This window comes from Poecilia reticulata, unplaced genomic scaffold, assembly GCF_904066995.2.
Source record: "Poecilia reticulata unplaced genomic scaffold, P_reticulata-male-v2 Scaffold_42, whole genome shotgun sequence".
NCBI lineage: Eukaryota > Metazoa > Chordata > Actinopteri > Cyprinodontiformes > Poeciliidae > Poecilia > Poecilia reticulata.
In genome coordinates this window covers 35,606-48,968 of record NW_027675140.1, presented here as the reverse complement: position 1 = coordinate 48,968, position 13,363 = coordinate 35,606, and the positions used below count along the sequence as shown (strand labels likewise).

At 33.9% G+C, this 13,363-nt stretch overlaps 1 protein-coding gene across 2 annotated transcripts in view; it reads left to right on the top strand.

Moving 5' to 3' along the window:
• LOC145550414 (uncharacterized) overlaps positions 1-13,363 on the top strand; it is a 57,573-nt gene that overhangs the window by 32,276 nt on the left and 11,934 nt on the right. The window contains exons 1-11 of one of the 2 annotated variants that reach the window (XM_081604373.1): positions 8,726-8,924; positions 10,929-11,034; positions 11,156-11,259; positions 11,337-11,609; positions 11,802-11,895; positions 12,009-12,076; positions 12,165-12,386; positions 12,482-12,544; positions 12,623-12,754; positions 12,839-12,883; positions 13,061-13,171. In XM_081604373.1, coding sequence (XP_081460499.1) covers positions 10,929-11,034; positions 11,156-11,259; positions 11,337-11,609; positions 11,802-11,895; positions 12,009-12,076; positions 12,165-12,386; positions 12,482-12,544; positions 12,623-12,754; positions 12,839-12,883; positions 13,061-13,171 — 1,218 coding nt within the window. In that variant the 5' untranslated portion in view covers positions 8,726-8,924. Of the gene's footprint in view, positions 1-8,725; positions 8,925-10,928; positions 11,035-11,155; positions 11,260-11,336; positions 11,610-11,801; positions 11,896-12,008; positions 12,077-12,164; positions 12,387-12,481; positions 12,545-12,622; positions 12,755-12,838; positions 12,884-13,060; positions 13,172-13,363 lie in introns of those variants that run through there. The other variant, XM_081604372.1, reaches the window with a different exon arrangement.

The following is a 13,363-nucleotide window of genomic DNA, read 5'->3' as shown; positions in this document are numbered from 1 at the left end:
TATTGGCAGGAGGGAGCTGGAATTGAACCTAGAACCTTCTGATTATGAGACAACTGCTCTACCCACAGAGCCACAGTCACTGGGGAATGTTTCCTTTGTAAGTTTGAGTCATGGTCAGAGGTGGGATGCAAATATTTAACTTAAGTATTTAAAGTAAAGTCAAAGCAAAAAGGTCCTTTAAGGAAAAGATTTGTAACTTTTAAATGATTCTCTAAAAAGTGGTTTTTGAGCTGAAGTTCATCTTATGCACTTAATTACATTAATTTATCTTAATTCTTTTGCTATGCTAACTAACTTTTTTCAGGTCATGTAACTCAAAACTTACACTAAATAGTTGAACCAACTTAATAGAATTCCTTCGATACGTAACAAGCAATTGAATGAAGTTTATCAAACTTAATTTATTAAGTTTAACCAATTCAATATATTCTAATTCTCCAAGTCAATTAGTTAATTTTATTTAAGAAATGTATTAAGTATGTTTAAGATAACAGATTTAAGTCGCTCTTACTCAAATCATTTATTTTCTTCTAATAAACATTCAAAATATTTTTGTCTTGATTCTACAGAACGTCAACTCAAACTTTTAAGTAGTTCCAAACTAAATATTCTAAAAACTCATTTTACAGTTTCCTGTATTCTAATTTAAAAGTTACAAATCTTTTCCTTAACGGATCTTTTTATTTTTACTTTATTTGAAATACTGTCGTCTTGTAATGGAAAGGTTCTAGGTTCAATTCCAGCTCACTTCTGCCATGTATTGATATGGATAGTGGTGTGTGAATGTGCCTGTAATGTGAAGTGCTTTGAGTAGTCAAAGTTATTGGAAAAGTGTTGTGTAAGTTCAATGATTTGAGTAAGACTGAGTTTAATATTTTATCTTAAACATACTTAATACATTTTATTAAAATACTTAGTTGGATGATTAGAATATATTGAATTGGTTAAACTTAATAAATTAAGTAGGATAAACTTAATTGAATTGCTTGTTATCCATAGAAGTAATTCATTTAAGTTGGTTCAACTTTTTCTTTTTAGAGTGTGTTTTAGAAATGTGTTGCATTTAAGGAAATCGGAAAAATGGATTTCATATTTCATTCAAGCATTTACTGGTGACAAAACATTTACGGAATGAGTTGCAAATGCGCACAAACTTATAGCAAAACTCATGGGTTATATTTTGTGCTTTATATAGAAGTAAATAAAAACAAAACCAATATGAAATAGTGCTTTTATAAAGTTTTGAAGTGAGTGCTGTACAACAAAATTGAAGTGAACACTCGACATGTTGTCAGTGTTTTCACAGAAGCCTTTTAAATGCGTCACACGCTTCCCTGATCCACACCTGGACTACTTAGGGTAATCAGTACATGTGCCATCTAACATTTTGTTTAGTTGGAGTTCCGTCGAGTTTAGTTGCAGAGGACACGTAGAGGTGAGTGTGTTTAATTATTTTTTTGTTATTTGAAAATAAGTGTTCAGTCTGTTCTTTTTTCTTCGTCACTTTTATTTACTTCTAATCTTTTCTTTTCTAGAAGATGGCTCACTGTTCCCCTGCAAAGTTTACAGTGTTCTCCAATCCTGAACTTCACTGTTTGAAGCAAGAGGCTCAGGTCGCTTGCGTATGTATTTGAGATGTACAAAGTATTTTTTCGAAAGGATTGTTATCAGGTCATGTATTTGATGCTCATTTTAGATAGAATTATCTTAGTAATTGTTGGACATAAATCATTTTTAAAATGTGTTTTCAAGAAAATAGGTGAGGGGTTCTGGTGAGGGGATAGAAGCTGTTATTGTTGAAATGTCTCCCAGTTTAGTTGGTGGGGAGGAGATTTTACCGTTTGAGTATTCCTGCTTAGATGGGTAAAATGTCATAGGTTTTTTAACAATACTTTAGATTTTCTATGTTTGTAATGTATATTTATTACATTAATTTTATGTTTTCTTATTATATAAAGATGTAAGAATAACATGTACATGATAGTTGTAGGAGTACAGGTGGTATCTAGATCTCTTTTATAAACTGTAAAATTACATTCTTTATTAAAACAGTATTTATCTCTAAATATTTTATTTTAGGTAGAAGAGTAAGAAATGGTAATGGTTTTAATGGAATAAAAATAGTTTTTAAAGATTTAGTAAGTAGTATAATAATTTTTTGGAGAGGAATTAAGCATATTGACAAATAGTTAATGTTATTTGAACTATTTAATATAATTGTATTAGAGGTTTTCTTTATTTGTGTATTTCAGATTACATAGGTTGTTTTAGAAGAATTGCTGGCAATCTTCAAATGGATAACCCAAGCACTTATTTCTGTTTATTTGTACAGTCATGGCCAAAGGTTTTCAGAATGACAAATATTATATTTTCACATGATCTGCTGTCCTCTTGTTTTAATGTGTGTATTTAAGATGTTTTCATCACATACAGAAATACAATTGCACTCATGAGTAACAAAAGCTTTTATTGACAGGTAGAATGAGTTAATGCACCAAGTCAGTATTTGCAGTGTTGACCCCTCTTCTTCAGGACCTTTGCAATTCTCCCTGGCATGCTCTCAATCAACTTCTGGACCAAATCCTCACTGATGGCAGTCCATTCTTGCACAATCAATGCTTGCATTTTGTCAGAATTTCTAGGTTTTTGTTTGTCCACCCGTCTCTTGATGATTGACTACAAGTTTTCAATGGTATTAAGATCTGGGGACTTTTTAGGCCATGGACCCAAAATTTCTGTTTTGTTCCCTGAGCCAGTTAGTTATCACCTTTGCTTTATGGCAAGGTGCTCCATCATGCTGGAAAAGGCTTTGTTCATCACCAAACTGCTCTTGGACGGTTGGGAGAAGTTGCTCTCGGAGGACATTCTGGTACCATTTTTTATTCATGGCTGTGTTTTTAGGCAAGACTGTGAGAGAGCCGACTCCCTTGGCTGAGAAGCAACCCCACACATGAATGGTTTCAGGATGCTTTACAGTTGGCATGAGACAAGACTGGTTGTAACAGTCACCTTTTCTTCTCCCAACAAGCTTTTTTCCAGATGTCCCAAACAATCGGAAAGGGGATTCATCAGAGAAAATTACTTTACCCCAGTCCTCAGCAGTCCACTCCCTGTACCTTTTGCAGAACATCAGTCTGTCCCTGATGTTTTTCTTGGAGAGAAGTGGCTTCTTTGCTGCCCTTCTTGAGATCAGGCCTTGCTCCAAGAGTCTCCGCCTCACAGTGCATGCAGATGCACTCACACCTGCCTGCTGCCATTCCTGAGCAAGCTCTGCACTGCTGGTAGTCCAATCCCGCAGCTGAAACAGTTTTAAGAGACGGTCCTGGCGCTTGCTGGTCTTTCTTGGGCGCCCTGGAGCCTTTTTAGCAACAATGGAACCTCTCTCCTTGAAGTTCTTGATGATGCGATAGATTGTTGACTGAGGTGCAATCTTTCTAGCTGTTGTACTCTTTCCTGTTCGGCTATTTTTCTGCAGTGCAATGATTACTGCACGTTTTACTTTAGAGATAACCATGGTTCACAGAAGAGAATTACCAGCCTCTTTTTAAAGTGTCCAGTTGTGTCATTCTTTCTTAATTGTGATAGATTGATTTCCATTTCTTTCCTCAAACACCACACCTGTGTTAATGGAGCGAAGACTGAAACAATGTTAGCTGGTGCTTTTTAGGGAGGGCTGCAATGAATTTTAAATGTGTTTTGGGGGATACAGTACATTTTCTAGGCAAATATTGACTTTACAATTAATTGCTGTTAAGCTGATCACTTTGTATAACATTCTGGAGTTTATGCAAAGTCTCGTTAGACTTTGTAAATATTAACTTGTGAATTGTTCTGAAAACTTTTGGCCATGACTATATTTATGCAATTCTTTAATTATCATTATTTAAATGTTTTAATCATGGAATAGATATTGGAGAGTACTTTATGCTTTTTTGATATATGTTCCTTGTTAATTCAAGTGGATTGCAGTGTTTCAATAGTACAGTGTCAATGTATTATCTGCAAGTCTAGTTGTGTGGAAGTTTTTCAGCTTCTGTTATGTTTATAAGTTTTCTTCAATAATTCATAATGACAGGTACACTTATTGGGTTTTTTTGCAAATGTTTATATTATTTGTTTATGCTCTTGTATTTTCTTACTATTTTTCATAATCAATTTAAGTACATTTCATATACAGCTGTTAGAGTTATGGAGTATAGCCTATGCCAGTCATTTCATTTCTATATTTTTTATCATTGTGATGATTTGTTCAACATTAGTGTTTTAAAGTCGAAATATGTTAAATATTTACATATATATTGTTTTTATTTTCAGTACCTTGTGAATGATGGTGTCAGTACCAGAGAAGACGTCTTCAAAAATGTGTGTCATGTCTTTGACAAGACATTTACTGCCTTGTCTCAAAGGGAGAGGAAGTGCAAGACTTTAGAAAAGAAGGTGGAATTTCTTAAGGAACAGTTGGAGAAAGCTGAAAGGCAATATTCAAATGTTCAAAAGGATTTCGACATTTTGCATGCGTGTGTGGCATTTTTTGATGACGGTAGGCATTTAAGTAATTTTTAATGTTTATGAAAGGTATAATTTTAGCGTGTATAAGAAAAAAAATAATTTATAAGATATCAATTAATAAGTGTCATTCACAGATGAGTTCTTTTTGTGGATGAAAAATTGGCTAATTGAATGGGATCTTTGGTATTTGCAGTGCTCATGAAAAATATTTTTCTTAGATTCTTTCTGTTTCTTCATGTAAAAAAATCCTTTCTTAAGAAAGAGTTTTATCATAAGAATTTTTATAATTTGAAAATATAGAAGTGAAAGTTTATCTACAAAATAACAATTGCATATATTTAGTACTTTTATAATAATGATAGTGTAAGTCGGATTCTTTTCATATATCTTAATTAGATAGAGATTATTTTTCCAAAAGGTCAAATGCTTGAATATATTTAGGTGTATTATATGTTTTTGTGAAATGAATTAAAAAAATTAACATTTTGCAATGTTATTTGTGTTCACTTCACAAAAAAGTACTCAAGGATAAGGTGCATAACCTCCGAAGATCAGGAGAATTTCATGTTTAACTAAAATAATATGCGTAATTTCCAGGGATTCAAATATTGTAATTGCCTTACTTTATACCTAATTTTTTATTGTAAAAAATTTAGAAATACATGTGAGAAAGTTGCTGTTTGTACATATGAATTATTTATTTGTTTTGGATATTAATTTAGAAATAGTTGCGTTTGTTTGAAGATACAACATATTTGTAAGAAAGTAGTTCTTTAATTTTGGTCAATTGTTTTTGTATAGTTTGTGCTATATTTGATCCGATGTAGCCCATAATAATGTTATAGTTTATATAATATCTGTGTGAATTTTATTATTGTTATGAATATGTCTTTTAAAACAACAAGCAAATAGTCAAGTGTTAGTCATTTATGAAAGGTTTAAAAATTACAGCAGGTGCATTTTTACATAGGTCATAAAAAATCAACTGATCAGCAGGTTTAAAGCAACTTTGCTATGTTTTGGATGTGGTTTTTGTGAGTAGTAAATCATGTTTTTTTTTTTTTAGAATTCAAATTATTTTGGAAATATATGCATTAGTTTTCAAATAAATTAAACATTATCTAATACTTTTTGTAAAGTTAATGTTAGAAAGCAAGAACATTGTAAGACATGCACATATGTTAAGGAATAAATTTTTCTTGCTTAGTACTTCCTATTTTTTCATGTTGTTGAGTGTTGGAATAGGTTTGTGTAGTATATTCAATACAGCATTTAATCTGTCTTTATTTTGTTTTTATGTTAATATTTTGCAGAAAAAAAGGATTTCTTCACTCAGACTGAAGATTTTTCTGTGGATGATGTTGAAGGCTTGATGGAAGCAGAGGCAACGTGTGATCAAGATAATTAACGTAGTGACATTTTTTTTCTGTAAATAGTTTTGGTGTGAATTTGTTTTTTGGTGTGTTTTTACTATTATAACTTAAGTATTTATAATAAAAGTGGTTTGGTGTGGAGTTGTCTGTTTAGTAATTTGTTTTGCTTTTTAAATATTTGTGTAATATTATAAAAGAACATCGTCTTTCAAGGTTGGAAACAACAGTTTTTAAGGCAAGCATTTTAGTTTCAGGGACAGATAAAGTGAGATATTTCTAGATTAGTGAGTTTTTCATAAATGGTGAGAGATTAACTGTTTTAAGAGTTTTTTTATGTCGGATTTGCCATTTTTTTGTGAATGTTAAGTATGTAGTGCATATGAATAGCTGTTCATAATCTTGTGGATATTTCTAATTTCATTGTGGAACAGGATATAGTTTAGGACATTTTCTAGGTGGTTTCTTTGTTTACTGGGGATCTATTTTTTGAGTGGTGTAAAGAAGTTTTTACGAATGATTAGTAGATCACAGCAGGTAATGGAACAAATTCATTAGTAATTTTCACAATGTTTTACAATCATTTCTAAAATAATTGTAATATTAGAAACATTATTCATAAACCATTTTTTAAGAGGGTTAAAATTTAGGTGGTACATTCTTATTAGGTGGTAGGTTTTGTAATGCACTTTAAAGGTACCGTAATGTTTTATGGAAAATGGGTTAGATCAACCAACAAAGAATACGTATTTTATTATCTTGCTATTTTTTTTGTCTTGATTTGTAATGTTCATTTTTGAATATTAAGTAATAGTTTGCATTGTTCAATATAATTAAGGTATTGGGTTAAATCAACAAAGAAGAATACTTTAAATTGTTATAGTGTACAAGGTGTTTTTTTACACAATACAAAAATTATTTGTAAGGAGTAAATAGTTTTCATTTGCTAAGATAGTGAAGGATTTTGTTTGGTGAGTAATAACATTTCACTTTTTAAATATGGGCTCACTTCATAAAATCTGCTTTATTCATTCAATGTAAAATGTATAATAAGTTGAGGGTGAAGTACATGAATGTGATTAGGATACACTGATACAATTAAAATGCAGTAATAAAACAATTTTGTTTTATTTTCTTCAAACGTCTTATGTCATATGTATTTATGCTAATTCTGATGTTTTATCCATCTTATTAGTTTCTCCTATGCTGCTTTACGTGAATGATGTGCGCGATTTATGTGTCAAGCCGGAACACCTATTTTTTTTACGTTACCCTAACGCTGTTCTGATTTTGCCATCCCCAATCACTAGACTTTAAATCGTTTTGCAGAGCTCCCTGGCAATGCACAAAATATCTGGTGCAGATAGGGCCATGTACTGAGATACAGCTGTTTGATTAACCTAGTGGGCACAAGTGTGGACCCTTTTTTATAAGGCAAATTAAAGACAAAATGAATTCTGATAATCATAGATCGAGAAAAGTACATTATAGTGGATGTTAAGTAGTCATAGTTTAAAAAGTAGTCATTATTTCATATGCATGTCCAACAGGGACTGGTTTATATGCCATAATATATTTTCACAAAGAAATTGTTATTCAGTAATGCAAACATGAGTCAAAGTTATTAGAGCCAAAAGATCACATAGAAACTCCCGGTTTACTTATTTTATAGCAGTCTTTCCTCCAGTTTTAAAAAAAATCATCATTAATATTTCCACTAAAGTAACATACTCCTAAAGATCTATCATTTATAATATTATTATGGAAATTTAAAATACAAAGGTTGATATTTTCAATCGTCAGATTCATGAGATCATTTCCCGACTTTGATATTTAATTATCTAAATAAGCAATTCTCCATTATGAGATGCATAGTAAGGAGCCTAATGAAAGAAAATAAAGGTTAGTTCAAACTTTGAGACCAAAGGTTGTAACAATGTTTTTAATGCATGTGATATTAAAAACATGCAGAATAATCTAACATATCAGATTATTCTGCATATAATCTGATATATTATTTTCCAGAAGCTCTTAGCATGACTGTTCCAGAAAGGAAGGTTAATAGCTGGAAAAATCACAGTATAACTAGATACATAATTTTATTAAACATGAAAACAAACTTTTATTATTAGTATATAAAAATAGCTAGTTAATTTAATAAAAAGAAGTATGACTTGTATAAAAAGAAATGTACATAAATAATGAGGAAAAGTAAAGGTAATTATTATCAGAATTATATAAATAACTTTTTAAAATTGTTTAGAAGTTTTTTGGGTTTTTCATGATTCTATAAACAGAAATTTCTTTGGAGATTTCTGAAGTAGTATTCCAAAGCACAAACGTATTTCTTTACAATATATGGCATATTTCAAAGGTCTTTTTAGTCTTTTAAAGTTACTAACAATTTTGTGCATGTAATCTGTAATTCTTCAGGCAATTGAATGTTTTTAATGATAGTCATATGAAATGGAATGTATGTTACAACAGCTTTCCAGAGAACCTAAAATTTTTCAGGTAACTTTATAGATTGCTTCATGGCATTAGGGAGGGGCTCACAAGGAATTTAAGAGATATTGAATTCTTAGTCTTACTAGTCAACGCATATATCGTAAATGTTCATTCTAGATAGTCAAAATGTTGCTTTTTAAAGTGAAAATGGTTTGTAAGATACCTAGAATGTTACACATGAAACTGAATGTATGATAAAACTGCTTACCATAGCCATTGCTATGCTGTTGCCTTCAAATATGGTTTGCAGCGAATGAGGAACGTGTATAGTCCGGTGACGTCATGCACAGTTTGCTCTATTGGTTGAAGTAGAGTTATGCTGTTATGTCATTGGTTGGTTTTTTTTAAACAATCGGTTGAGTGGCCATTTTTACGGTCTTCCTTGAGAAATGAGTCAGTCTTGTACAGACACGCTCTGAGTTAGCTTCGTGTGAGCTTCGAGTTAGCAAACTTTTCAAACACCAGACGGAACTTTACTGAATAGCTTTTAAGCATATTTTGTTGGTTCATCAATTCTTCGAGGATATTTTCGTCGAGGTAAGTCCTTGCAGGTGTTTGTTAAAGATGTTATGACTGACGTTTGTTGCGTTTGAAAATAAGTGTAGAGCTTTATTCATTTGCATTAACTTAAAGGCTGGTGGCGGCTAGCTACTTGAATGTAGTCGGCTCGTAGCCGCTAGTTACTTGGATGGAGTTGGCTTGTAGCGGCTAGCTACTTGGATGTTTTCGGCTTGTAGCGGCTAGCTACTTGGATGTTTTCGGCTTGTAGCGGCTAGCTACTTGGATGTTTTCGGCTTGTAGCGGCTAGCTACTTGGATGTTTTCGGCTTGTAGCGGCTAGCTACTTGGATGTTTTCGGCTTGTAGCGGCTAGCTACTTGGATGTTTTCGGCTTGTAGCGGCTAGCTACTTGGATGTTTTCGGCTTGTAGCGGCTAGCTACTTGGATGTTTTCGGCTTGTAGCGGCTAGCTACTTGGATGTTTTCGGCTTGTAGCCGCTAGTTACTTGGATGGAGTTGGCTTGTAGCGGCTAGCTACTTGGATGTTTTCGGCTTGTAGCGGCTAGCTACTTGGATGTTTTCGGCTTGTAGCGGCTAGCTACTTGGATGTTTTCGGCTTGTAGCGGCTAGCTACTTGGATGTTTTCGGCTTGTAGCGGCTAGCTACTTGGATGTTTTCGGCTTGTAGCGGCTAGCTACTTGGATGTTTTCGGCTTGTAGCGGCTAGCTACTTGGATGTTTTCGGCTTGTAGCGGCTAGCTACTTGGATGTTTTCGGCTTGTAGCGGCTAGCTACTTGGATGTTTTCGGCTTGTAGCGGTTAGCTACTTGGATGTTTTCGGCTTGTAGCCGCTAGTTACTTGGATGGAGTTGGCTTGTAGCGGCTAGCTACTTGGATGTAGTCGGCTCGTAGCCGCTAGTAGCTGCTAGTTACTTGGATGGAGTTGGCTTGTAGCGGCTAGCTACTTGGATGTAGTTGGCTCGTAGCCGTTAGCTACTTGGATGGAGTCGGCTTGTAGCGGCTAGCTACTTGGATGTAGTTGGTGTCCAGTGTAGTTGTATCTATTTCTACTATAATATAGAAGTTAATTCAGAATATTGTACACCAAGCACCTTTTTGTAGTGTTGGATTCCAGAGTACAGTAAATCTTTATCCTTTTGCTTAGGGTTCGAGTGGATTAAATGGAAGAAAAGTTTCTTCAGAGCTACCGTAGACTTCCATATTACTGGGTTGCAGACAAGTGTTATTTACCAGGCGGAGAATTCAGATGTTGCTCAGGAAGAGGATTTATGCAGTTTAAAAAAATGCTTGCTAATAACATTAGCATTCAGGCCTTTGAAAATGTTCATTAGTCTTATTGTATAAGATGAAGTTTGTAACACCAAATGGTTATTTATAATTCATTTAATGCTGGGTAAATCCCCAATATTATATCAAGTCACTTTTGCCAAAACATTATGGATCATATGTTAAATTGACACCCTTACTTAACTATAATTTAACTACACTGACCCATTTAGGGCTTAAGCACATAGCTATGATCCATTTTGCTCCGTTTTTAACTGAAAAAAACCAGTTACTGATTACCATCTGCATTTTGGTTCATTCAGGTTGTGTATCTGTAGTCGATATTTTTAATTAGTATAATACGTGATATTCATGAGAAACATGGTAGTATCCTCATTCAAATTTGAGACTTGATGGGTATTTTTTGGATTTAATTCATTTTTAAGGAAAATTAGGGGTTTTAAGCTATGAAAGCTGCGTTTTGAGGTTGCTTTTTTGTTTGCTTTTTAGAATTAACTATTTTAGTTGGTACATTTTCTACTGCTGGATTTCTTTTAGTGATTGTCATTTTTACATAATGTAAATTATGAAAGCTATGATTTAAAAAATTACATTTTATTTTTTATCAAAGCAATGGCAAAAATCTTTAAATTTGTGGAGTGATTAATATTTTTTGTTTTTAATACATTTTTCAATTATATTGCTGTCATCATCTATAAATCTGTATGCCACTGAATCCTTTAATGTTTAAATGCAGATGCCTAGAGGAAAATCTTATCGAAGATCTCTGGCTGCTGTCCGACGAATGGAAACAGCTCGAGTCCGAGTAGGAATCCCAGTGACTTCCAGTGATTTTGTTTCACGTCGGTGTTTATTTTAATTACATTTTTTAAATGTGATATATTTGTATCATATGAAATATTCAGAGTACATATTTAACTTGTTTTAAAATACTTATTTCTATTTTTGCTTGTTCTTCACCAGGGAGTGGAACCGGCTGGCGACATCGAGTTAAAGACTGGCCCTCTAGTTTATTTACCAATCATTGTCACAAGCTTGTAATTCCGGAGGAGCGCTCTGATGGAAAAGTAAGTGTAATTAGAATTCATTTCAAATGGAATGTTTACATATTTCTCATCTTTCTATGTTTTTCTCTGTTTTAAAGTTTGTGCTGCTGATTGGCGCGTCTCATCTGCGATCGTTTGCTGATGGGATTGTTAAGATTTCGGATGGGTGCATTGATTTTGGAGTGATGTGCACTCCTGGTGCGTCTGCAGCTGACTTGCGCATTGAGGCCTACCACGCTGTTGTTCCCCGTCAGCCTGATGCTGTCTGTGTGACGGCCCCTTCAAATAATCTTACTGCATCCCTTAATCCAGAGGAAGCAGGAGAGGAATTTGAAAAGTACCTTTTGACCGTCTTGTATCGTTGGCCTAAGGTATGTACTGTGTTTTCAGCATGAATGTAAAGCAGTGTTCATTAATTTTAGTTTGCAGAGACCACTTTCTAGCATGTTTTAGGTATTTCCCTTCTGCTAGACATATGTAAAATGCAGAGCAATGGTCACTGAGGTGTGGAATTGAGAAACGGTGATATAAGCATAAATGTCTAAATGGGTTGTTTTTCTTAGGTTTTTTGTACTGGCTTCCCCCTGCGCTTGACTGAATCCCTAGAGAAGCAAAATTTGTTTCAGCAAGAATTTCATCGCAGGGCAGCAAAGCTTGGTAGGTATTTAATACGTTTCTCTTTGGTAAAATGTATTATAGGTCTTTGTATGTTGTGTTTGGTGAACGGAATGTATGATTTTTTTATTTTTATTTTGTCCTGGTCTTTTCAGGTATCCCCTATTTTCCTGTAGCTGACTACTTTCCTCTGAAGCGTCTCAATCTGTGGAGCCCTGATGGCGTGAGTACATAGTCATTTTCAAAATAGGAAGGTAAAATTGTGCATTTCTATGGAATGTTAATTTTATCTCTCATTGTAATGTGTGCAGATCCACCTCAGCGATGACCACGGCATGCCCATTCTCCAGAAACTCATGTGGATGTTTGCTTATCGATATCTCGAAATGTCAACTCCAAAGCCACCGGTACAGAGTCAGGCAGCTACTGGTTACAAGCCAAGATTTGTTCCTCGCATTGTCGTGAAAGGGGAGGAAAGAAGAGTCCCATCTTTGCCATCTTCAGAGTGGACTCTTGTGAGATCTGGCAGAAAGGTATCGATATATTTGCAGTTTCCTTGCAGTAGAAGAAAGATGTTTCTTTAACTGTTAAATATCTTAAACAACTCATATGTGCTCTATCTTTACAGAGGAACCACTCAGGGGAATTGGAATCTTCTGATTCACTGAAGACAAGGGTGGTTCATCACAAGGTATTTGAGGCTTGTAGCGATTTATAAGATCTAATTGTAAATGTTACTGGTATCTTAATTAAAATTTTTATTTTGCAGATTGATGGGACTCCAGTATCGTTAAGAAAGTGTTCCGTTCTGTTGAATCCTTCCCGTTTTTCACCTGATATCTTGGTTGCCATGGAAACGGTCTCTCCATCAGACCTTTCAGATGTTCACACAGGCAATGAGGTAATTTGCAGAAGACTGGAAGTACCATTTACCATCTTAGTATTTTCTTTTATAAAGAATCCAAACCTGAAATGTTTGTTATAGACAAAGTCTGTGGAACATCAAAAGAAGTCAGCTGGGAGACAGCAGGTTTGTGAAAGCATAAGTTAATAATTTGTTATTGTAGAATAAAAGTATTTTGCAAATGAAGGTTTAATGTATAACAAATATTGAGTTGTGTTTTAACTGAAAACACGTTATATTGAATCTTTGTTGACTTTGTGCAAAGCAAGTTTAATATTTTGCTTTGGTCTCATTTGGTTTTAGGTTGAGGCTAAAGCTAAAGCAGCCAAGATGTCTGTCTGCAATGTGCTGCCTTGTGAATCTCAGGAGATGTTGAACTGTCTTGGTCTGTCGGCGAGTCCTCCCAGCCAGTTGGTATGTATTGTGATGTTTATCGTTCTGTGTAATAAGAAAAATATTTTCTAATTGTCATAAAATCTAATTTATTTGGAATAATACAGTATAACTTATTTGTTTAATGTGTTATGCATAATGTTGGATATGTTTCAATCCATAAGATTGAAACGTTACATGTAAATATTTTGCAGGGACAGATTATCTGTACAA